The sequence below is a fragment of the Erythrolamprus reginae genome, chromosome 2, assembly GCF_031021105.1.
Source record: "Erythrolamprus reginae isolate rEryReg1 chromosome 2, rEryReg1.hap1, whole genome shotgun sequence".
NCBI classification, from domain to species: domain Eukaryota; kingdom Metazoa; phylum Chordata; class Lepidosauria; order Squamata; family Dipsadidae; genus Erythrolamprus; species Erythrolamprus reginae.
In genome coordinates, this window is record NC_091951.1 from 212,344,954 (window position 1) to 212,370,668 (window position 25,715).

At 41.8% G+C, this 25,715-nt stretch overlaps 1 protein-coding gene across 4 annotated transcripts in view; it reads left to right on the top strand.

Annotated features, from left to right (window-relative positions):
• The window catches only part of CYP4F22 (cytochrome P450 family 4 subfamily F member 22), a 204,238-nt gene that overhangs the window by 74,437 nt on the left and 104,086 nt on the right, over window positions 1-25,715 (top strand). For all 4 annotated transcript variants that reach the window (XM_070741740.1, XM_070741742.1, XM_070741738.1 and 1 more), the window contains 4 exons: window positions 2,246-2,373; window positions 4,061-4,182; window positions 6,053-6,320; window positions 18,996-19,062. In XM_070741740.1, coding sequence (XP_070597841.1) covers window positions 2,246-2,373; window positions 4,061-4,182; window positions 6,053-6,320; window positions 18,996-19,062 — 585 coding nt within the window. The remainder of the gene's footprint in view (window positions 1-2,245; window positions 2,374-4,060; window positions 4,183-6,052; window positions 6,321-18,995; window positions 19,063-25,715) is intronic.

Consider the following 25,715-nt stretch of genomic DNA (forward strand, 5'->3'; position numbering starts at 1 on the left):
TCGGGGGCGCACGGGCGGTCTTGCGCGCGCTCCCTATCTCCCTGCTAGCCCACTCGGAATACTGTATTCAAAATAAGAAAAGCCTTCGCCGGCAAAGGCTTTTCTTATTTTGAATACGTATTCCGAGTGGGCTAGCAGGGAGATAGGGAGCGCGCGCAAGACCGCCCGTGCGCCCCCGACATTGAATATCACCTTCCGCCGGCCCCGCCTCTCATGCAAACCCCCTTGCTGAGAGCCCGGGGCGAAAGTCCTCTCGGCAAATGTGAGGCGGGCAGGGCGTGCGCGCGTCACTGCTGAGAAGAACGGAGAGAGAACGAGAGTGAGTGAAAGCAACAGACAGCAAGATAGAGAGAAAGTGAGAAAGAGAGAGTGAGAGAAAGGGGGGGAGAGAAAGAGATAGCAAGAGAGAGAGAACAAGAGAGAGAAAGAGCGTGAGAAACAAAACAAGAGAGAAAGAGAGAGAGAGAGAAAGCAAAAGAGACAGAAAGAAAACAAGAGAGAGAAAGTGAGAAGAATAGAGAGAAAGAGGGGGAGAGAGAGAGAAAGAGAGAGGGGGGGAGAGAGAGAAAGAGAGGGAGAAAGAGAGGGAAAGGGGGGAGAGATAGCAAGAGAGGGAGAGAGAAAGAGAGAGGGAAAGGGGGAGAGAGGGGGGAGAGAAAGAGGAGATAAAGGAAGAGGAGAGAGAGAAAGGAAGAGAAAGAAAGAAAGAGGGATAGAAAGAGAGAGAGAGTGAGAGATGCTCAGTGAGCCTTTCTTTGAAGTTGCCTTTCTTTCTTTCTTTCTTTCTTGCTCTTTTTCTTTCTCTCTTTTACCTTTCCTTCCTCTATTTCTTTTCTTTCTCCTTCCTACCTTCTTCCCTCCCTCCCTCCAGTCCTTCCTCTCTTACTCTCCCCTTTCATAAGTTTCCTTGCTTCCTTCCTCTGTTCCTGTCCCTTCCCTCTTTCCTTCTTTCTTCCTTCCTTCCTTCCTTTCCTCCCTTCCTTTCCTCCCTCCATTTCTTGCTTTCCTTTTCCTTCCTCCCTTCTTTCCTCCCTCATTCCCTTCTTTCACTCCTTCCTCTCTTACTCTCCCCTTTCACACCTTTCTTTGCTTCTTTGCACCCTTCTTCTGTTCCTGTACCTTCCCTCTTTCCTTCCTTCCTTCCCACCCTCCGTCCATTCATTCACCCATTCCTCTCTTGATCGCCCCTTTTACGGCGCCGCTGACAGCTAGCTCCCCCCCCCCACCGGGCCATGGAAAACTGGTCTAGTTGAAAGCCGGTCCCTGGTGCAAAAAAGGTTGGGGACCTCTGGTCTGGAGGACAGAAGGAAAAGGGGGGACATGATCGAAACATTTAAATATATTAAAGGGTTAAATAAGGTCCAGGAGGGAAGTGTTTTTAATAGGAAAGTATACACAAGAACAAGGGGACACAATCTGAAGTTAGTTGGGGGAAAGATCAAGAGCAACATGAGAAAATATTATTTTACTGAAAGAGTAATAGATCCTTGGAACAAACTTCCAGCAGACGTGGTAGATATATCCACAGTAACTGAATTTAAACATGCCTGGGATAAACATATATCCATCCTAAGATAAAATACAGAAAATAGTATAAGGGCAGACTCGATGGGCCATGAGGTCTTTTTCTGCCGTCAGACTTCTATGTTTCTATGTTTCTAAGATTTTTCGGCACAGGAGCATCACTCAAGCACCACCACCCCTTTGCTACCCCTCTCTGCCCGTTAATGGCAGAGCAACTTCCCCCCTCACTAGGCATTAGCCAAGGGGAAGCAGCTGGAGCAGGGCATGATGGGGGAGCCAGGGAGGCGAGTTGGAAATGGAAGAGGGGTGGCCCGGGAAGTTCTCTCGCTCTCTCACCGATCCCTGGTTTATTGGGGAAATGGAAACCTCTGGCACGTCTTCACAGTCCCAGTTCCAAATCTTCCTCCTCCTGCGAACCAGGCTCTGAGGGGGCCATGACACACTGATAGATCCAAGGCAGAATAGCTTTATTTACTGTAAAACTTCAGGGCTGCTTCAATAAGCTATTTTTTTAGATTTGGTGATTTAGGCCACTTTGCACCAGGTATGTTGGATCACAAATCCCTGAATTGCCAGCTGGTATAGTCTATTGGTTTGCATGGAAAGATGTAGACAATTCCTCTGGCAATATGTACTTTTTTACAATATGTAAAAACAAACAAATAAACAAACAAATTTTGCCTCAAACAATCCTTTGCCTCAATCATTTTTCTTACCATAGGAGATGGATTATTACTGAGCAGTGGGGCAAAGTGGGCACGACACCGGCGTTTGCTCACTCCTGCTTTTCATTTTGATATACTGAAGCCTTATGTGAAAATCTTCAATCAGAGTGCAGACATCATGCATGTAAGTTCTTATAAAACTTGGGCATCATTCTTCCCATTCCCATACTCATTAAATGTTTTTGCATCTTTGCATTACAGTGGAACCCCGACATAAGAGCTGCTCTACTTAAGAGCAACTCGAGATAAGAGCTGGGAGGGGAGAGATATTTTTGTTCTACTTACAAGCCCAAATTCGAGATACAAGCGCCAAGGAGCTGTCTCCTGAAGCCAAACGCTAACTTCCGCGTTCGGCTTCAGGAGACAGCTGCGAAGCGGCGCGCGTGTTTTAAAAGGTTGCAGCCGGCCTGGGGGGCTCGGGGGGGTGCTTTCAGCTTTCTTTCTTGCTCTTTTTCTTTCTCTCTTTTACCTTCCCTTCCTCTATTTCTTCTTTTCTTTCTCCTTCCCACCTTCTTCCCTCCCTCCCTCCCTTCACTCATTCCTCTCTTACTCTTCCCTTTCATAAGTTTCCTTGCTTCCTTCCTCTGTTCCTGTCCCTTCCCCCTTTCTTTCTTTCTTTCTTTCTTTCTTTCTTTCTTTCTTTCTTTCTTGCTCTTTTTCTTTCTCTCTTTTACCTTCCCTTCCTCTATTTCTTCTTTTCTTTCTCCTTCCCACCTTCTTCCCTCCCTCCCTCCCTTCACTCATTCCTCTCTTACTCTCCCCTTTCAAAAGTTTCCTTGCTTCCTTCCTCTGTTCCTGTCCCTTCCCTCTTTCCTTCCTTCCTTCCCACCCTCCGTCCATTCATTCACCCATTCCTCTCTTGATCGCTTAAAGCCGGTCCCTGGTGCAAAAAGGGTTGGGGACCTCTGTCCTACAGGATTGGGTGGCAGAGAAGTTGAACATATGTAAATTTAAAAGTTTAAGAAAGTTTACAAGTTAAGTGAAAGAAACTTCATTATTCATTTATATGTACATGTACATTTCTTCATTAAAAACATGTCTTTCTGCATAATTTAGACTAACTTTGTGAGTTTTTTGAGGGCTGGAACCAATTAAAATTATTTACATTAATTCCTATGGGGAAAAGTCGTTCGAGATAAGAGCTGCTCGACTTAAGAGCCCAGGTCTGGAACGAATTAAACTCGTATCTCGAGGTACCACTGTATTGGTACAGTCTAACTAGATGTACAACTGAACAGTTTTCTGTGCACAGATATTGAAGATTACTTCTTTTTGCACTAGTTTTGTAGCCACACCAGAAGCAATTAGATGGGTAATTTCCTTAGATATTGAACTGTAGCTTTATCCTATTGAAATTGTATGGTGCCATATTAGGGCAATTTTATCATGGTTTTATCCTAACTCAATATTTTATTTCATTTATGGTACACACACTTTCATACAGGTATTTGCTGATGCGTTATTTAAACATATTTGTGTTTATACATGATATGAGGACACATGGCTAAGAGTCGAACATGACTTAATAACATCATCATCAATGACTGAATGGCTTCTGTAGATGTCATATGCTAAGTAAAATAAATTTATGTAGTTCTCCACCTTTCTGTTCTATCTATCTTCTTTATAAGTTCACTATGCCGATATGAAGGATCAGTATTCTCTCTCTTTGGTTTATTCCCCAGGAATTTTCATAGCTCTTTGCTCATCCTGAATTACATCTGCCTTGGCCTTGTGCAAGTTCTGGGCCATCTCCCTGACCTTGGTATCATTTTGTTCCTTTTCGAGGTTTGATGTATTTTTTTTTACAGGCTAAGTGGCACAAACTGATCTCAGCAGGCCCTATTTCTCTTGACATGTTTAAGCACATCAGCCTCATGACTCTAGACAGCTTGCAGAAATGTGTTTTCAGCTCCAATAGCAACTGCCAAGAGTAAGTAAATCAGAAGCATGAAGAAGTGCAATAAAAGGAAGATAAGTGTGAATATATGTTATATTCTTGGAGGCCAATAACTGAATTCCTTTTCCAAATATGTGGGTATACTGAAGCCAAGGCTACACAGAGGGTGCAAACCAGGGGTGGGTTCGCTTCCTCCTGCACTGTGCATGTGCATGCATGCACATTCCTAAAAACTCTGCTTCTGCAAGTGTGCAGAAGGAAAAACAGTGTGCGCAGAAGCACAGACCAAGAGAGTTCCAGTTCAGGGGACTGCCCAGCCAGCCATTGCTGCCGGTTCAACAAGCGGGGGGAAATTCCCACTATCAGTTCTATAGAACTGGTCCAAACCAGCAGGAATCCACCTCTGGTGCAAACTCAATTTTTGAAATTTCATTTCAGTTATAAATAATTGTTTATCAACATGATGAAGCAAGAAACACATGAAATCTGTAGTCTAAATCAGTGGTGAAATCTAAAAATTTTCCCTACTGATTCTGTGGACGTGGCGTGGTGGCTGTGGCTTGGTGGGCATGACTTGGTAGGCATGTGCCCGGATGGGCATGACCAACTTGTAAAATGTGGTGAAATTCACTTAACAATGCTCTTGCTTAGCAACTAAAATTTTGGGCTCAATTGTGGTCATAAATTCTCTCTCTCTCTCTCTCTCTCTCTCTCTCTCTCTCTCTCTCTCTCTCTCCCTCCCTCCCTCTCTCTCTCTCTCTTTCCCTCTTCTCTCTCTCTCTTTCTCTTTCTCTTTCTCTCTTTTTCTTTCCCTTTTTCTTTCTTTCTCTTTTTTGTCTGTCTCTCTTTTCTCTCTTGTTCTTTCCTTTTTCATCCTTTCTTCCTTTCTTTCTCTTTCTTTCTCTTTCTTTCTGTCTTTCTCTCGGCCACATGTCCGCTAACAGCTCTCCCAAAGCATTTCACCCCTGGTCTAAATCCTAAACTAAGCTTAGCATCATTTTTAAAAATTCTCCCAAACAATTTCCACAAACTCAGTGGGGAAAAAGAGAATACTATGGATCCAGGCATTTTGCCTTAAAGCTGGTTTCTTCTCAAAACATGTAATCTGCATCCCCAGCCTCCAAGGGGTGGGAACTTTTGCCTCAGATTGAGAGCCTAAACTTAGAAATAAGTTTAGAAATAATCATTGCCTTTACAGATGGTTTAATGTTATTAAATTTTCATTCAGACATTAGAGCTTCTATAAAAATAGTAAGAATGGATGATGTCAGAATACTATAGTATTCTGACTTACCTATTCAGAAAGATTCCCAATAGCCTAGTAACTTTGGATATATCTGGAATATTTGCTTAGAGAAAGCCAACTCTTTTTTTATAGTAAGATATTAAACATATTTGAGATGGCATTTTCAAAACAGTAACTCATATTTCTCAAAGTAATGAGAATGATCTCTTCGATCCAGAATATCATAAAGAGAATAATTTTTGCCATATTTCAGCTTCACCATATTAGCTATCTTAGTATAGATATGCATAGATTCGCACCGTCAATTCTTTGGAAGTTAGATCCATTAAATAAACTGAGGCTTTCTGATGAATGCATGTTTCTGTTATATCAGATGTAGTGGGAAATAAAAGGAATTCCAGGTCAATACTTATCACAGATATTTTTCTAACATACTAGTGTTATCTAATGAATGTTATAAGTGTAAAAAAAATACTACAAAGGACAATTACTGCATTGTGCTACATAGATATGTTAACATTCAGTTCTTCAATGGTTTACTCTGAGCAATGTTAAGACTTACTTGTATTTCTTAGGAAAAAATATATTCCTGAATTCTAAGTGCTACTGAATATCTCTTTTTTTTTTCTTACAACAAAATCATTGGATACATTCCAGGAAATCAAGTGACTATATTGCAGCCATCTTGGAGCTCAGTTCCCTTGTCGTGCAGCGGCAGAATAAATTGTATTTGCAGTCTGACTGGATTTACTACTTGACATCCCATGGCCACCATTTCCGTCGTGCATGTAAACTTGTGCATTGTTTCACAACAAATGTGATTCAGGAACGGCGAATGGCACTTAACCGCTTGGGCCAGAATGTCTGGCTCACATCAAAGCAGGGCAAACCCATTGACTTCATTGATGTTCTGTTATTGGCCAAGGTATGTATGTACTTAACTCTTTTTCATATGTGATTAGATAAGATTAACAGAATTGGAAGGGACCTTGTAGGTCATCTAGTCCAGTGTTTTTCAACCAGTGTGCCGTGGCACACTAGTGTGCCGCGAGACATGGTCAGGTGTGCCGCGAAGCTCAGAGAGAGAAAGAAAGGAAGAGAGAAAGAAAGAGAAAGAAAGAAAGCAAGAGAGAGAGAGAGAGAGAGAGAGCAAGAGAGAGAGAGAACAAGAGAGAAAAAAGCAAGGGAGAGAAAAAGAACAAGAAAAAGAAAGCAAGAGAGAAAGAAAGAGATAGAGCAAGAGAGAGAAAGAAAGCAAGAGAGAGAAAGAGAGGGAGGGAAGGAAAGAGAGAGAAAGACATAGAGGGAGGTAGGGAGGGAGAAAGAGCAAAAAAGAGAGGAAGGAAGAGAAAGAAAGAGGAATGGAGAGAGAGAGAAAGAAAGATGAAGGGAGAGAGAAATAGAGCGAAAGGGAGAGAGAGAGATAATTTTTTTGTCCAAACTTTTTTTAGCGCCCCCCCCAGCTCAATGTGCCCCAGGGTTTCGTAAATGTAAAAAATGTGCCGTGGCTCAAGAAAGGTTGAAAATCACTGATCTAGTCCAACCCTCCCCCCCCCCAAAGCAGGAGACCGTACACCAGTGTTGGTGAATCTTTTCGGCACTGAAACGGGAAAGCATGCATGGGGGAGCACCAAAAAGCAGAAAAGCAGCTGTCTGGTGTGCATGCATGGAAGCACTGGAAACTGGAAGAGCTCCCTGGCGCACACATATGGGATTATGGGAAACTGGAAGAGCTTTCAGTTTCCAGCATGTACATGCATGCTGGTCACCTGGTCTTCCGGTTTCTGGCACACATGCTCAGTCAAAGACTACCACATATCTGTGCACTGGAACCTGGAAGAGCAATGGGCAACCACTGGCATGCCGAGAGATGGCTCTGTGTGTCACTTCCAGCATGCATGCCATAGGTTCGCCATCAGAGTCCTACACCATTTCCAACAAATGACAGTCCAATCTTTTCTTGAAAGCCTCCAGTGTTGAATCTCCCATAACTTTCGAAGGCAAGCTGTTCCATTGATTGATTGTTCTTGCTGTCAGAAAATTTCTCCTTATTTCTAGATTGAATTTCTCATCGGTCAGTTTCCATTCATTATTCCTTGTCTGGCCTTCAGGTGCCTTGGAAAATAGCTTGATCCCTTCCTCTCTTGGCAGCCCCTCAAATATTGGAACACTGCTATCATGTCTCTCCTGGTCCTTCTCTTCATGTCCAGTTCCTATAACTATTCTTCATATGTTTTAGTCTCTAGTTCCCTAATCAAGCTGGTTGCTCTTCTCTGCCCTTCTTCTAGAGTCAACATCTCTTTTTTACAATGTGGTGACCGAAACTGGATGCAGTATTCTAGGTGTAGTCTTATAGAGTGGTATTAGTACCTCACTTGATCTTGATTGTATCCCTCTATTAATGCAGGTTAGGATTGCATTGTCTTCTTTGGCTGCGCATTGCTGGCTCATATTTAGCTGGTTGTCCACTAAGATTCCAAGATTCTGCACATAGTTACTGCTATTAAGCCTAGTTTAACCCCATCTATATCTGTACATTTGGTTTTTCTTGCCTAAGTGTAAGACTTTACATTTCTCTACATTGAATTTCATTTTATTTATTTACTTATTTACTTATTCACTTATTCACTTATTTATTTATTTATTGTTAGAGTTGAAAGGGACCATGCAGGTCATCAAGTCCAACCCCCTGCCTGAGCAGGCATCTTAAAGCACCCCAGCCAAGTGGCAGTCCAATCTCCTCTTGAAAATGTCCAGAGTTGGGGAGTTCACAACCTCCGCAGGCAGGTTGTTCCACTGGTTGATCACTCTGACTGTCAGGAAGTTCTTCCTTACTTCTAGGTTGAATCTCTCCTTGGTCAGCTTCCAGCCATTGTTCCTCGTCCAGCCCACTGGTGCTCTGGAGAATAGATTGGCCCCCTCCTCTCTGTGGCAACCCCTCATATACCTGTATACAGCTATCATGTCCCCTCTGGTCCTCCTTTTCTCTAGGCTATCCATGCCCAGTTCCCGCAATCTCTCTTCGTAAGTTTTGGTTTCAAGTCCCATAATCATTTTGGTTGCTCTTTTTCTGCACCTTCTCCAGAGTATCAATATCTCTTTTGAAGTGAGGTGACCAGAACTGGATGCAGTACTCCACATGTGGTCTGACCAGGGCGTAGTAGAGTGGTATTAATACTTCCCTGGTCTTGGAGTGTATCCCTCTGTTGATGCAGCTTAGGATAGTGTTGGCTTTTTTGGCCACTGCTGCACATTGCTGGCTCATGTTTAGTTGATTATCCACCAAGACTCCAAGATCTCTTTCGTAGCCACTACTGCTAAGTGGGGTTTCTCCCAGGCTGTGTGTGTGTGTAGGTTTTTTTTACCAAGGTGAAGGACTTTGCTCTTGTCGACGTTAAACATCATGTTGTTAGTGTGGGCCCATCGTGTTAATCTGTCTAGATCTTTCTGTATTTTGAGCCTGTCCTCTAGGCTACCCCTGCCAGCTTGGTGTCGTCTGCGAATTTGATTAGTTCCCTTCTACTCCCTCGTCCAGGTCATTGATGAAAATATTGAAGAGTACAGGGCCCAGGACAGAACCCTGTGGTACACCACTGCCTACCTTCTTCCATGTGGATTTGGAACCATTCAGGACAACTCGTTGCATGCAGTTGGACAGCCAATTGTTTATCCATATGCATGTGTTATAACCTACCCCGTTTTTTCCTAATTTGTGGATTAGGAGGCTGTGGTCAACTTTATCAAAAGCTTTGCTGAAGTCCAAGTATATGAGGTCTATTGCATTGTGTTCATCCACTGATTTGGTTATGGTATTGAAAAATGATATGAGGTTGGTTTGGCATGATTTGTTTCTGACAAACCCATGCTGGCTGGATGTTGTTTGTTTCTAGGTAGTGGCAAAGTTGTTTTTTAATTATTTTCTCCAGTATTTTTCCAGGTATAGAAGTCAGACTGATTGGTCTGTAGTTGCCTGGGTCAGTCTTTTTACCTTTTTTGTAGATGGGGACTACGTCAGCTCGTTTCCAGTCTTCCGGAAGGTCTCCAGTGGTCCAGGATTTTTGGTAGATGAGGAGAAGTGGTTCCGCAATGGTGTCTGCCACTTCATTTAGGACTCTGGGGTGAAGTCCGTCTGGCCCTGGTGATTTGTACTCGTTGAGCTCCCACAAGTAGTCCCTTATTGTGTTTTTGTCTATGTTGAGTTCGGTCCCGGGGCTATTTGTTGCAGACTTGCAGGTTGGTTGGTAGGTGGTTCCATTTTGTGTGAAGACTGATGCAAAGTAGGTGTTGAGCAGCTGTGCTTTGTCTCTATTGTCTGTGATTTCATTACCGTCTTCGTTTTTTAGTGTAGTGACTGTTTCCTTGATTTTCTTCTTGTTGTTTATGTGCTGGAAGAAACTTTTTTTTTTGTTGTCTTTGACTTTTGTTGCAAGGTATTGTTCGTGTTGGGCCTTTGCTGTTTTTATTTTTTGTTTGCAGGTTTTGGCTATTTGCTGATATTCCGCTTTGGTTATGAGTCCTTCTTTCCATTTTTTGTATTTGGCTTTTTTTTTCTTTTATGTTGTCTGCGAGTTCTTTGTTTAGCCAAGCTGGTTTCATTTTAGTTTCCCTGTTTTTCTTTTTCATGGGGATTGTTTTGGGCATCTATGATACTGTTTTTTAGGGCCTCCCAGGCTTCCTGTGTGGTTTTATCCTTTAAAAGTTCCTTCCAGGGTTTTTTTTTCCAGGTTTGCTCTGAGCTCGTTAAAGTCCGCTTTTCTGAAGTCTGGGACTCTAGTGTTGTTTTGTACAGCAATTGGTGATTGTAATATGTTGAATTTGAAGATGACATGGTCACTCTCACCCAGTGCCCCTTCTTCTTCAATTCCCTCTATTATTTCTTCCCTGTTTGTTAATATTAGGTCAAGTGTTGCAGTCCCTCTGGTTCCTGTTTCCACTTTTTGGGGTAGAAAGTTATCAGCGACACTGGTGAGAAATCTATCAGACTTTAAACTTGGTGCTGAGTTTGTTTTCCAGTTAATGTTGGGGTAGTTAAAGTTTCCCATTATTGTTGTGCTGTGCTTGTTGCATATTTCTGTTAGTTGGCTTGTAAAGAGGTTGTCCATTGTATCTGATTGGTTTGGTGGTCTGTAGTATACTCCAATTGTAGTGTTGCACTTCTTTTCTTTTATACTATCCCATATGGTTTCTAGGGGGTTATCTTCTTTGGATTGGTATAGCTTTGTGGCAGTATAGTGGTCTTTTACGTATAGTGCAACTCCACCTCCCTCCTTATTTGACCTGTTTTTCTTTTTCTTTATCTGCGTGTTCCAGTCGTGTGCTTCATCCCACCAGGTTTGTATTGCACCTCGTGCATTAGTAATTCCAGTTTGTCCTGTTTGTTCCCTAGGCTTTGTGCATTAGTGTACAGGCACTTTAAGTGTTTGTGTCTAAATCTGGGTAGACTATTTTTATCCTCTGATTTATTTGTAGGCTTGACTTGTTCCCCTCCCTTATTTTGTTGGTTGTCCAGTCTCTTAGTTTGGTCACCCGCCCCTCTTGGAACTAGTTTAAAGCCCTCCTGATAAGTTGGGCTAGTCGATTACCTAGGAGGTTCTTCCCAGCTCTAGTGAGGTGTAGCCTATCTCTTGCTAGAAGCCCTTCTTGGAGATATTGTAGGCCCTGGTTGAGGAAGCCAAAGTTCCTTTGGCGACACCATCCCCTTAGCCAGTGGTTTATTTGCGGGATTTTGTGTTCTCTGGCCAGGTGTCGTCCTCTTGTGGGTAGAATGGAAGAAAAAACAACCTGTGCACCTATCTTTGGCTGTGTTGCCCAAGTTGTTGTAGTCTTTCATTACTTGATTCATGTCTTTCCCTGTGTCGTTGGTTCCCACATGGATCACCAGTAGGGGGTAATAGTCTGTGGTCTTTAATATATTGGCAAGGTTTTGCGTTATGTCAGAAATTTTAGTTCCAGGGAGGCAGCACACTTCTCTGGATTGATTGTATTGTAAGGTCTGCAGATGGCAGGTTCTGTTCCTCTGAGGATTGAGTCTCCAATTACCAGTACTCTCATTTTCTTTTTGGTTGGGTTAGGATGGGGGGGGGTTAGCTTTTGTTGTGGAGGTATTTGGTGGTGGTGTGTTGTGCTTGGTTCTTGGTGGTTCCTTGTTGGATGTTTGCTGGTTTTCTTCTGCCAGGAGTACTGAATACTTGTTGGTTGTAGGCAGTGGGGTTGGGAGGAGGTGGGTTGGAGTTGGTGGAGATTTGGTGTTTGGTTTCTTTTTTCTTTTTTGGGTGATTTTGTTAGATAGAGCCCAGTGTTCAAGTCTGTCAAGATCCATCTGGATCTTCAGTCTATCTTCTAGGGTATAAGATATTCCTGCCAGCTTAGTATTATCTGCAAATTTGGTAAATTCCCCTTCTATTCCCTCATCTAAGTTGCTTATGAAAATATTGAAGAGTACTGGTCCTAAGGTGGAACCTTGTGGTACTCCACTTTAACTGTTTAAATGTTTTAGACAACAGCCGATTTCAGCTTTTCCTCCATCCCTGTTTGCAATATAAGCACAATATAAGCACCAGCTTGCACATAGGATTTATTAAACACAAGTAAATACACTCTGATTTGTATTTCCAGCACAGAAGATTAGCTACAGTGTTCATTCCCTCTTACCAGGCCCCTGGACATTGAACTCTTAATTCTTTTGCAATTGTACAAGTGTACAAGCATGTGTTGGTGATAAGTTACACAGTATGCTGGGCTATGGCCTCCCATTTTAAATTGTCTCCAAGAAATAAAGAAACACAGGAAGAAAATACAGCACTTCAGCTGCCTATGGAGGGCACACAATGGTAGAATTCACTATAACAGAAATCTGGAAGATGCTATGAAAGAATAGAATAAATTTAATAAGGATTATTATGAAGCAAATTTCAATGAAGCAGATTTCAGATTTATGTGTAGGTTATGCGTTTTGAAGGAAAACAGTCAAAAACGTCATTATCAGAATTCAGTATTAGAATGATGTTCCTTCCTTGGTTTTGAAATGATAGCCTCCCATTTACTTTCCAGCTCATTAGAATATCAAAATAGAGCAAAATATAAAGCAGATGCTATGAAGAAATGAGCTTCTCTAGTTCAGGGGTTTTCCAACTTTTTCTGAAAATGTTAACTAAAAAATGTCATAGAATCCATAACCAAGAGGCAAAAATCTGTTGTTGTTTTTCTCTGTACTGAAGGAGCGGGTACAGCAGTCACGTGGGTTGTTCGCTATCCAATCCGCATAGGACCGAGCCTTGCCTTTAAAAAGATTGCTGGATCCACCCCTTCCCCAGAATTTGCTTGGTCCTCCTACCGGCAGGACGCATGGTGGCTCAGCACCTCTCAAAAGCTCCTTCCATCTTCGTTCTTCTCTCTCTCGCACTGCAGATAAGTAATTACTATCAATTGCCTTCTGTTTAGAGGTTTTAGACTTCCACGCCAGCTCTACTGGGCTCGGCGCCAAAGGGAGAAACCATGGCGCGGCTAAAGCCGCGAGTTTAATAATCATCCTGCTCGCGTTGCTGCCGGATTGCACCTTTTGGCTCGAGCCTTGTACCTGTAATTTGTTCAGGCCATGGCTTCCTTTTTTTCCAAGAGAGGCACTTCTTCCAAGGGTCCCATGGATGGTAGGCCTACTGGCAATGAGATTGATACCATCCCCCAGGCCTCTTCCTCTATAGCTCCCCCTATGGCTATGGCCACTAGGGCTGAAAAGAGGCAGGACCAAGGTCTCCAAAAAATTCACGAGAGGTCAGCTAAACATTTAAGAATTCAGGCCCAAGTGCACGTTAGCCCTTTTGACCCTCCAGAGGCTTCTAACCTGCCTCCCTCAGGCGTCCCTGTGCTCCCCCTGGATGAGCCAAACCTAAATAGATCCCAGCCTAATCTATGGGGCTTAGGTCCAGGGGAGCCAGATATTATGATAGAAGATCTCCCCGAGCCATGTCCAACCCAGGCCTTCAGGGTATGTCCTTTATTACCTGCTCCTATTACTAACCAAACTGTGTATTCTGCCTTATCTCAAGCCATTGATGCCAAGCTCTCAGCTATCAATGCGCCCTCTTTGTCCCCCTTCACATGCCCCCAGGCCCGTGAGTTCCTTCTCAACCTACAGAGTTCCAGCCCAAGAACCAGACTCTGATTCCTCACAGGATGAGAATGAAGACAAGGACACAGAGGACCGGGATGATCCTTTCCAACGCATGTCAGAGGATGAGGAATCCCAAAACAAGATTCCCTCTCCTGCTACCATTTTCCCCTTTCAACTATTCAAGGTAAGAGCAGCCACAGGTCTTGCTGGTCAGGACAAACCTGCTGACCCCTCAACAGCTCCGCCAGAGGAGAACCTTCCATACTTCATGCAGGAGCAAGCAGATACTGAGGTCATTCCCATGCCTAAAATGTTTAAGGATGCCTTGCTCAAACAGTGGGACCATCCAACCTACGGATCTAATCCCACTTCTAAAGACAAGAAATTATATAAGCTTTCTCCATCTCATGAAGATCTTCTTATCTGTCCCAAAGAGGATGAACCAGTAAAAATTTTACACTCTGCGGCAGCCATGCCGACCGAAGAAGAAGAAGTGTTAAAGCTGGAAGATAAATGCTTAGAGCAAATGCTCAAGAAGAGTTTCTTCACTGATACCTGGGCTATTAAAAGCGCAGCAGCAGCATTCTTTTTCAGAGCCATTCTTTTGTGGCTTCAACAGCTTCAACAGCACATTCCCCCTGATGACTTATGGGGCCAACAGGACTTCAATAAGGTATTTGCAGGGGCCCAATATGTAGCGGATGTCACTTTGCAATCATCAAGATTTGCAGCAAAGTCGGTGGCTGCCTCAACAACCGCCAGAAGAGTTTTATGGCTTTGCTCCTGGCAGGCGGGAGTGAGGCAGAAGTGGCAGCTTGCCATGGGTCCCCTGAAGCGCAATCTTTTATTTGACGACTTCTTGGACCCCCTACTTACAGAGACCGCTGACAAAAAGAAAGTCCTGGGGCCCACTACCAAGAAGGCTATCAAGACACAGCAGCCCTTTCGGCATCCAAATCACCAACAAGATCAGGGGTTTGTGTTCCAAAGGAACTCAGGTCAGTATACCTCCCGTTTTCGCTCCCAAGCAGACAGGAACACCAGGGACAGGAGATCTCACTTTCAGAGGGGCTCCTCCTCCTCTAGAGCCTCTAAAAAGCCCAGATGGTAACCTCCATCTTATTCCCATTAGGGGGTGTCTGGCCTGGTTTGCTTCCAGCTGGCGCCGTTCCTGTAAGGACCCCTGGGTTATCTCCACAGTGGAATGGGGGCTTCAGTTGGAGTTCATCTCCATGCCTCCTAAACAATTCATATCATGTCCATCCCCTAGATCTCCCTCCTCTCGCCTTAGAATGGAGGAAGCAATTCAACATCTTTTATCCATTAGGGCTATCCAACCTGTTCCTTCTTCCAAAAGGAGTCTAGACTTCTACTCCATCCTCTTCATGGTCCCTAAGACTTCTGGAGGATGGAGGCCATTTTAGATCTTAAAGGATTAAATTAATATATAAGATATAGAAAATTTAAGATGCATTCTTTGTCATCCTTCCTAGCTTCTATACATCCTGGAGACTTCATGTCTTCCTTGGATCTTACGGAGGCTTATCTCCACATTCCTATTGTAAAAGGCCACAGACAATTCCTTCGCTTTGCCTTCCAGGGCAAGCATTATCAGTATAGGGCCATGCCCTTTGGCCTGTCCTCGGCTCCTCGAGTCTTTACTAAGCTCTTGGGCGCCCTGGAGGCCCATATTCAGGCTACTCCCATCTACATTTTGTGCTATTTGGATGACATATTAATTCATGGTCCCCCTAAAGAGGGCACCTGTTCAGATGTCCAGATTTCCACGTCTATCCTACAGGATCATGATTTCTCAATCAACTTTAAGAAAAGTCAGCTCCATCCTTCCACTTCTATTCAACACCTGGGAGCAATCATAGATTCCGACCTCTCCCAGGTCTTCCTTTCTACTGAGAGGAAGATCAGCATCAAAGAGCTTATTTCTCAAGTTAGATCTCAAAGAAGGACCGCCATCGCCATCCTGTCTTCCCTACTGGGAAAGAGGGTGTCCTGCATTGGCATTATCCCATGGGCTCGTCTCCATGCCAGGGAACTCCAATGGCTTCTGTTGCCATTCCAGAGATTGGGAAACAGCAACTTGGCACGTCTCATGTCCATCCCGGCCACTGTAATGAGATCCCTCTCTTGTGTTCTGTCTGGGTGCCCCCAGACTTCAACACCAACTGGAAAAAGCAGCCAGACACGCTGGTAAAAGCAAAAGCACTTTATAGTTTGAAAAATAAACACAGAGAAAAACCTGTTCTTCCCAACAGGCAGGCTATGAGACTTCACAGCAGAGTCCTGATGGCCAGACAATACAGCAGACTTCTTGCTGGCATACCCACCACTGTAGAGAATAAGACCCACACCTTTCCCCCCCAAGGTTTCAGTATTCAGAGTCACAAACCAGAATTCCAAGACGCCAAAGATCACAGCCAGGTCCCAGGACTCCCAAAGATAATACTCCATAAGCCAGGAAGGGTGGGTCTGCCTTTTCAGCCTTTCCAGAGAGCACCACACCCAAACCCAGCTGTTGCCTCTTTAGTGCTGAAAGTCCCTGGCTAATTGTCCCCTTCGTTGTGTTGCTCTTCTCTGCCGGAGATCTATGATTGCTTGTGCATTTTCATCTAAGGAATCCAGGCTGCTTGCTGGGGAGAGCTCCCCCAAGGGGGACTCTGGCTGTCCTCCCTCTCCCTCAGCCTGAGATTCCTCCTCCCCGTCTGCCTGAACCTCCTGTTCCTCATCCTCCCCCTCTGAGCAGGAAGCCGGCAGAGGATCAGCTGTTCCCTGAGGGGCCTCAGATGGAATCACAACATCTTGGTGGACCTCCTCTGCCCTGGACAAAGGATCTCCCTTCAGGATTCCAGACCAATTTACCATCACCATGGATGCCAGCCTGGTGGGTTGGGGGGGCCCACACTCCAGGGCTGATAGCCCAAGGTACGTGGTCATTGGAGGAGTCATCCAGACCCATCAACTGGCTGGAATTGAGAGCAGTGTCATTAGCCTTCAAGCAGTTCAAACCACACATCGTCAATCAGCATGTACTGATTCTCACGGACAATATGGCCTCAAAGAGCTATATCTGCAGACAAGGGGGCACCTGGTCCAAGGCCCTGATGCAGGAAGCCTTGAAGCTGGGTCTTTGGGCAGAGAAACATCTACAATCTTTATCATCCGACCACATTTCAGGAGTCCTCAATGTGGAGGTAGATTGGCTCTCCCGGTCAACTCTGGACCCAGGAGAGTGGAGCCTCCATCCGAACCTATTCCAACAGATCTGCCTCAAATTCGGTCAACCATCGCTAGATCTATTTGTGACCATGACCAATGCTCAACTCCCTCGGTTCTATTCCAGGTTCCCATCCCTGGGAGCGGAGGCAACAAATGCACTCAGAACTCCTTGGCCTCGGGTCCTACTTTACGCATTTCCCCCAATACCAATTCTTCCAGACATAATCCACAAGATTATTCTCGAGGAGGCCCAGGTGATTGTGATAGCCCCTCACTGGCCTCGCCGTCCCTGGTTCGCAGACCTGCAGCAGCTATCCATCCAGGACCCCTGCCGACTCCCCGTTTCGGAGGATATGTTGCAGCAGGGGGCCTCTCACCATCCAGACCTGGAGTGGTTCCACCTCATCGCTTGGCTGTTATCCGGCATGACCTAGACCTTCAGGGTTATGACCCGGACGCCATAGAAGTGATCCTCAAATCCAGAAGATTTTCTACCAACATGATCTACGACCATACCTGGTCTAAATTTCACCAGTGGTGTACACAGGAAGGTCTCTTACCCCTGTGTATTCCCATTCACAGAATCATATCCTTCCTCATGAAAGGTTTTCATCAAGGTCTTTCAACCAACACCATTCGGCATCATTTAGCATCTTTATCTTCGGTCCTGGCAGGACCATGCAGACAACCACTTTGTTCCTTTCCTGAGATACAAGAATTACTAAGAGACATCTCAAACCTCAGGCCTCCAACTGTCCATATATATCCATCCTGGGACTTACCTCGGGTTCTGCATTCTCTTACTCAAGCGCCATATGAACCCTTAATGTCATCATCCTTCAGGTACCTATCATACAAGGTAGCCTTTCTGGTGGCAATTACGTCTGCCCGACGCATAAGCCAGTTCCATACAGACAAAGTAGTCCTCCGTCTGGACCCCACCTTTCTCCCAAAGGTCAGCTCCATGTTTCACAGATCCCAGGATATTGTGCTGCCTTCATTCTGCTGCAATCAAAACCACCATCTTTCCATCAGATGGCGCACACTAGATCTCACCAGAGCTCTGTGGATCTACATCCAACAAACTAGTCCAAAGCTTTATTTGTAGCCTACCATCCCAGATCCCTGGGATCCAAGGCATCCTCAACTGTATTAGGCCATTGGATTCAAAGGACAATCTCGAAAGCATACGAGTCAGCTTCCCTCAGGGTACCAAGAGGTATCACGGCACATTCCACAAGAAGTGCAGCCTCATCAGCAGCATGGGCAGCTCAAGCTCCATTGGAAGAAGTCTGTAAAGCACTTGGGCCTCTTCAAATTCCTTTATTAGGCACTACAAAATTGACTCTTACGCTTCAGCAGATGCTGCCTTTGGCAGAAGAGTCCTCCAATCTGTTATCTCTCATGATAACCAACAACCCCCCCCCCAGGGACACATCTATTGGGTATGTTCCACGTGACTGCTGGACTTGCTCCTTCAGTACGGAGAATAGGTGTTGATTGCTTTCCTGAACACCTCTTTTCGTACGCTGAGCAGTCACCTCCCTCCCTTGTTTTTTCTTTTAACTATGATTCTATCTTTTAACCTGTCTTTCCTAGGAGAAGAGGAGAGCATCATTTGAGCCACCACTTTCCGAGCCTAAGTCTACAGATTTGCGAATTCTGGGGAAGGGACAGAACCAACAATCTTTTTAAAGATAAGGCTCGGTCCTATGCGGATTGGACAGCGAGCAACCCACCTGACTGCTGTACCCGCTCAGTGTACGAGAAGAGGGGTTCAGGTAAGCAATGAACGCCTATTCTGACAGAAAATAGGCTCTGCTCAAGATATATTTTTTCATTTTGGCTTAGTCTCACATGGAACCATATCATCCTAGTATTTTCCCAGCATTTCACTGAACACCATTTGGAAAACTGCAGTAGTTGTTAATTGGTTTTTTAAAAAAGTTTTTCCTAGTTTGTAAATGGCAGTTTAATTGTCTGGATATATTTGAATGTTCATTGTTCTGCATCACATATGAAGAATAAATTCATATGAATGATGCTGTGTTTTCACATGATTAATTGCAGAAATGCTATGGAAGAAGCTTCTCCTCTTGAAAAGGCCTGTGTAGAATAATGTTATTTACTAATAAGAGTCATTAGAGTTTCAGTCTGCTGGTTTCATTGGAACAGTAGTCCTAAAAAACAGTAAACAGCCATAGTGAAATTACCAGGCTGTTTTGTCTCAATAAATCCCTGATTTTTTCACTGTAGGATGAAGAGGGTCAACATTTGTCCGATGAAGACATAGCAACTGAAGCTGACACATTCATGTTTGAAGGTGAGATGGGTGAATTGAGCTCATGCATATAGTGGATTTCTCAGAAAGAAAATCTAGGGAAATTCCAAGCTGCAAGAATGCTGCAGGTTTAGAGGGAAAGAGTTACTTCTAGCTTATGCTTTGATAGACCAATGGCTTGATCAGTGTGGAGGCTATATGTTGTTCATTGTCTTATCTGGTGCTGTTCCAGTTTTGCTGTATCCTACTGTTTGCATAACTTCCCCATGCCAGGCCCTTGAAAAGCACAATGTTTTAAATTACGGCTGAAACTGTATTTGCCCTGTATTATCAGCTTGCTTATTTATTTATTTATTTGTTTATTTGTTTATTTATTTATTTATTTATTTACTTACTTACTTACTTACTTACTTACTTACTTACTTACTTACTTACTTACTTACTTACTTACTTACTTACTCATTTGAGTTGAAAGGGACCTTGCAGGTCATCAAGTCCAACCCCCTGCTTAAGCAGGAAATCCTACAGCACCCCAGCCAAATGACAGTCCAATCTCCTCTTGAAAATGTCCAAAGTTGGGGAGTTCACAACCTCTGCCGGCAGGCTGTTCCACTGGTTGACTGCTCTGACCGTCAGGAAGTTTTTATTTCCATGAGCTACAACAGACCCAAAAGGAGTTGTGGTTTCCAGTGTCTGGGCTCTCTTCTCCAGACCATCTGGTCTTTGGACTGTCCCTCTCCTACTAAGATCATTCAGTTTCTGGAACTATAAATATCTTTCAAAATCAATGTCCCTGCCCTGTTCTGGATGCAGAAGAATCATACCAAACTAACTTTTGTCTCCTTAATTGTTAGACTTGTTCACTGGTATTTTAGAAGAATGTGCAGTTAGATCTTGCTTGTTTGTTTGTTTGTTTGTTTGTAAACATGTATAGGATAGTGGTAGTTTGTATAAACATAACATAAGTAAAAAAAGTAATAAAAGAGGACAGTAGGACAGGGACGGTAAGCACAGTGGTGCGCTTATGCATGCCCTTTACAGACCTCTCAGATACGGGGAGAGGTGAACTGTAGACAGTCTAAGGTTAACGTTTTGGGGTTTGTGGAAGAGACCACGGAGTCACGTAGTGCATTTCAGGCATTGATCACTCTATTGTTGAAGTTATATTTTCTGCAGTTGAGTTGGGAGTGGTTTACATTTAATTTGAATCTATTACATGCTCATGTATTGCTGCAGTTGAAGGTGAAGTAATCATTAACAGGAAGGACATTTTGGTATATGAATTTATGAACCACATTTAGATCAAATTGGAGGTGACCTACTTGTAAATTGTCTAATACCAGTATTTCAAGTCTGGTGGAATAAGGTATTTTGTTGTAAGCGGAGGAGTGAAGGACTCTTCTTGTGAAATATTTCTAGATTCTCCCGATTGTATTAATGTCTGATATGCAGTGCGGGTTCCAGATAGGTGAGCTGTATTCCAGACTTGGTCTAACAAATGTTTTGTAAGCCCTGGTTAGCAGTGTAATACATGTTCTACAGTGGAATCATTGAGTCTGTCATCTGCACCTCTATAACTGTCTGGTTTGGTTCTGCAGACTTCTGCAGACTTCAGACGGTAATCAGAACTGCAGAAAAAACAATTGCTCCTAACCTGCCTTCCATTGAGGACCTATATATTGCACGAGTCAAAAAGAGGATTGTGAAAATATTTACTGACCCCTCGAATCCTGGACCTAAACTGTTTCAACTCCTACCCTCAAAACGTCGCTACAAAGCACTGCATACCAAGACAATTAGACACAAGGACAGTTTTTTCCTAAACACCATCAAACAAATAATTTCCTCAACACTGTAAAACTATTCACTAGGTCTACACTACTATTACTACTAGCTTTTTCTCATCATTCTTATCACCCATTTCCTCCCACCTATGACTGCATGACTGTAACTTGTTGCTTGTATCCTTAAGATTTTTATTAATCTTGATTGTTTCCTCATTGCTTATTTGACTTAATGACAATTGTACCTCATGATTCTTGACAAATGTATATTTTCTTTTATGTACACAATCAAAGACAAATTCCTTGTGTGTCCAATCACACTTGGCCAATAAAGAATTCTATTCTATTCTAATATTGCCAGAGAAAAAGCTACATAAGATTAGATTAACAACTCTTTGTGCCTTTTTAGAAATGTTGTTACAGTGGGCTCTAGCATTTAGTCATTGGGTCTGAGTACTCCAAGGTCTTTGACAGAGTGAGAGTCATCTACAAATTTGTTTCCTCCAAGTTTGTATTTTGTATTCTGATTCTTTTTGCCAATGTGTAAGAGAGAAAATTTGTTGGTTGAAATTTGAAGTTGCCAGTTGTTTGACCATTCTGCTACATGATCAAGGTCTTTTTGAAGGGTAGCAGCATTGTCGGTGATGTTAAATAGTTTAACATAATCAGCAAAAAGAACAGAGTTCCTTATAATATGATCACAAAGATCATTTATGTAGAATATGAAGAGTGCTGGTCCTAGAACACTGCTTTGAGGGATACCACTGTTGACAGGAGGAGGAATTGATATGGCACTTCCTATTTTGATCACTTGTTGTCTGTTAGACAGGAATGTGGTTATCCAATCATGTAGGAGTCCTGAGATGCCATAGGATTTTCGTTTCAGAAGTAGTTTCTTGTGTACTACTGAACCAAAGACTTTACAAAAGTCTATGTAAATTGTGCATTTAATATTTTTACCTTGATCAAGAGTGGTTCATATATTTTTGCAGTGTAAGAGTTTCAGATTACAGTATAATTTTTTCCTGAAACCAAATTGTTTGTTGGAGAGTAAGTTATTAGTTTCTAAGTTTCTAAGTAGAGTATTGGTTTATGATTGATTCCGTGACTTTGCAGGTGACACAACCCAAAGGGATTAGTCTGTAATTTTCTTTTTTTTTTTGTTGAAAATATACTTTATTTATTTACAAATATAATTAAAAACAAGGAAAGGGATTGGGGGGAAGGGGGACAGAACGAAGGGTTGGGGGTGGGGTAGAGTAGGAAGGGGAGGGAGAATTCAAAAACAAAACATTTATGATAGAATTGTAATACATGTGAGTTGTAATACACAGGTGTCTTAAAGGGAATGTAATAACTCTTACTTTCCTAATCTTAATATTTATATATGTTTATAACTCAAATGTCGTATTTCTTAGTATATATAGGCATTAAAGTTCTAGCGGTGAAAAGGAGGAGGAAAGAAAAAAAAAGAAAGGGAGAGAGAGAAGAATCTGCATTTAGTGCAGACGTTTTTATGGACGACTTTTGTTTAGTTGTAGTGTGGGGAGTATATAGGTGATATAATGGGTGTATATAAAGATTAGTTATTCTAAAGGTAGTTAATACGTTTATAGTGTGTGTTGGGTTAGTTAGAAGACAGATAAAAAGAGATTTAATATATTTTCTTGTTGCAAATTTAATTAGTTTTTGGTGCTTCTTTTCTAATTTATTTTAATATTAATTTGAGTGTTGAAGGTACTTTTGGATGTGATAGAGTATGAATTTTACAATAAAAGTTTTTTGTATTTTTTCTGAGAAACCCATTTATGCCAATTTTCCCATACTTCGTAGTATTCTGAATCTTTTTTGTTTTGTGCTTCCATTGCTATTTTAGACATTTCAGCACATTCATTAATTTTCGTAATTATTGTAAAGAAAGAGGGTACTTGATCAGATTTCCAAAGAGAGGCATATGATATTCTGGCTGCAGTTATAATTTGTAGTATAAGATATTTTTGTGTCTTGGTAAGGTTTTGTCTAAATATACCTAAAAGATAAAGCTCGGGTTTGAGTGGTAATTTGATTGACATGACTTGGTCGATTAGGGATTGAATTGTTGTCCAATATTTTTGTGCAATTGGGCATGTCCACCATGTGTGGTAGTAAGTTCCAGGTTTGGTCTTGCACTTCCAGCAGATCGGTGAAAAGTTGGGAAACATTTTGGATATTCTTGCTGGGGGCAGATGCCAACGATAAAACATTTTAATTTGGTTCTCCTTGTAAGACATTGCCGTTGTCATTTTATAATTTGATGTCCATGTTTTCTCCCACTCAATTAGGTTAATCGTATATCCAAAATTCTGAGCCCAAGCTATCATACAGCATTTCACTTGCTCTTCGGGATTTTCTTGGATTAGTAAGTAGTTGTACAATTTTGAGATCATTTTTGTAGAGGGGCCGAAAAGAATCGTGTCTATTACATTATTATTTTGAAATCCAAATTGCTTTTTGTGTTGTTCGTATTTTAATTTAATTTGTAAATATGTTAACCAGTCTATATTAATTCCTTGATTGTTCAGTTGTTGTTTAGGGATAAGAGCATCTGATTCGTCGAGTAGTTGTTGGTATCTCAGAATTTTAGAGTGCGAGAAAAGATTGGGAAAGATTAGTATTTCATTGGGGGATATCCATTTTGGTATTGAGGTGTAATAATTTTTTTTAATAGTAAACCAGATTGTTATTAGTGTTTTGCGTAGGTAATGATTTTTGAAGTATTTAGGTATTTTGTGGTAGTCTGCTGTCAAGAAAGTATGCCACCCAGCAAGAAGATCGAATCCTTCCAGAGTTAGGAGTCTTGTATTTTGGAGCGTAATCCAATTTTTAATCATGGTTAAAATGGTAGCTTGACAATACATATAAAAATCTGGAAGTCCAAGTCCACCCCTGGATCTAAGGTCTTGAAGGTTTTTCAATTTTATTCTGGCCTTCTTCTTGGTCCAAATAAACTTCTTTACTTGTTTGTGAAGAGTATTGAAAAAAGTTTTATTCAAATTTATTGGAGCAACTTGAAATAGATAAAGAAACCTTGGAAGAATGTTTGATTTTATGGCAGCTATTTTCCCCATAATAGATAGGTTTAATTTTGACCATCTGTTAAGATCTTGTTGTATTTCTTTAATTAATCGTTCGTAATTGTCCTTTTTGATCGTAGCATAATTCGAAGTCATCCAAATTCCTAAGTATTTAATTTTTTTTTGTGGTCTTTATTTTAATTAATTCTTCCAAGGTAAGTATCTCTTTTGGTATCATATTTTTTGTCAAAATTTGAGTTTTATTTTTATTGATTTGCAGGCCAGATATTTCACCAAATTTGTAAATTTCGTCAAATAGAATGGGTGCTGTTCGAATTGGATCTTGTAGGATGAATACAATGTCATCCGCAAAGGCCTGCAATTTGTAATGTTCTTTTTTAATCATAATACCGTGAATTTGTGAGTTGTTTCTTATAGTTTTGAGAAAGGTCTCGATGGCCAGAATAAAAATAAGTGGGGACAGAGGGCATCCTTGACGTACACCCTTAGTTATAGTAATTGTATTGGTAATATCATTGTTAAAGAGAATTTTGACCGATTGGGTAGAATAAATAGTTTTGATTAGATTGAAAAATTTGGAGCCGAAATTCATGTATTTAATTTGATTTATAAGATAGTGCCATTGAAGACTGTCAAAAGCTTTTTTGAGATCCATAAATACTAATGCAGCTGTTTTGTCATAGTTTTCCAAGGCATTTAGTATGGTTCTTGTGTTTGTGGAAATGTTTCTTCCCGGAAGGAATCCGTTTTGGTCAGAATGGATAATTTTGTTTAATATATTTTTTAGTCTGTCCGCAATTATTGATGCAAATATTTTATAGTCAGTATTAAGTAATGCAATCGGTCTGTAATTCTCCAAATGATGTCTATTTTCAATGTCTTTAGGGATAAGGGTTATATAGGATTCAAACCAGGACGTGGGCAGTTTTGCATGTGAGAGCGCATTGTTATAGATGTCTAAGAGTATGGGTGCCATTATATCAATATGATATTTATAAAATTCAGATGGGATTCCGTCTGGTCCTGGAGTTTTATTGTTTTTTTGTTTGTTTATTGCAGCCTCAATATCCGAAATAGAAATTGGTTTGTTTAGAAGGGTTCTTTGGTCATCTGTTATCATAGTTGTTTGTTCATTTGTTTGTAAATATTTTGATATTAAATCGGCATCCAAATTTGAGACTTGATAGAGTTGTTGATAAAAGTTTTGGATAATTTGTTTTTTATCAGAATTGGTCGTTTTCAATTGTCCAGAAGGGTCAACTAAAGTATCTATGTTTCTATCGGATTTTTGATGGGCTAGTTTGAGAGAAAGCCAACGTCCTGGTTTATTGGCCGATTCAAAGTATGTTTGTTTCGCATTTTTAACCTTTTGAGCAATGTGTTGTTGTGTTATTAAATTTATTTGATGTTTGATCGTATTTATTTCTAATAGAATTATGTTATTTTTAGGATCATTGCAAAGTAGCTTTTCTGCTTCTTGAAGAGAGATGTTTAGTTTTTGAAGTTGCGCATATTTTTCTTTGTTTTTGTTTGCTGTATATGAAATGTAAATACCGCGTATATATGCTTTAGTGGCGTCCCACGCTATTTCGTTGGGTATCTCGCCATTGAAGTTAATTTGGATGAAGGGGGGGATATCATTCTGTATTTTATGTTGGAATTGTTTTTGATTTATCACTGTTGAGTACATCGACCATCTATGCGGAATATTGTAAGTATTGTCTCTTATTGTGAGTAGGAGGGGATTGTGGTCTGCCCAAGTTGCATTGAGTATTTGAACATCAATTATTTGATTTATGATTTCTATATTAGACCAAGCCATGTCAATACGTGAGCA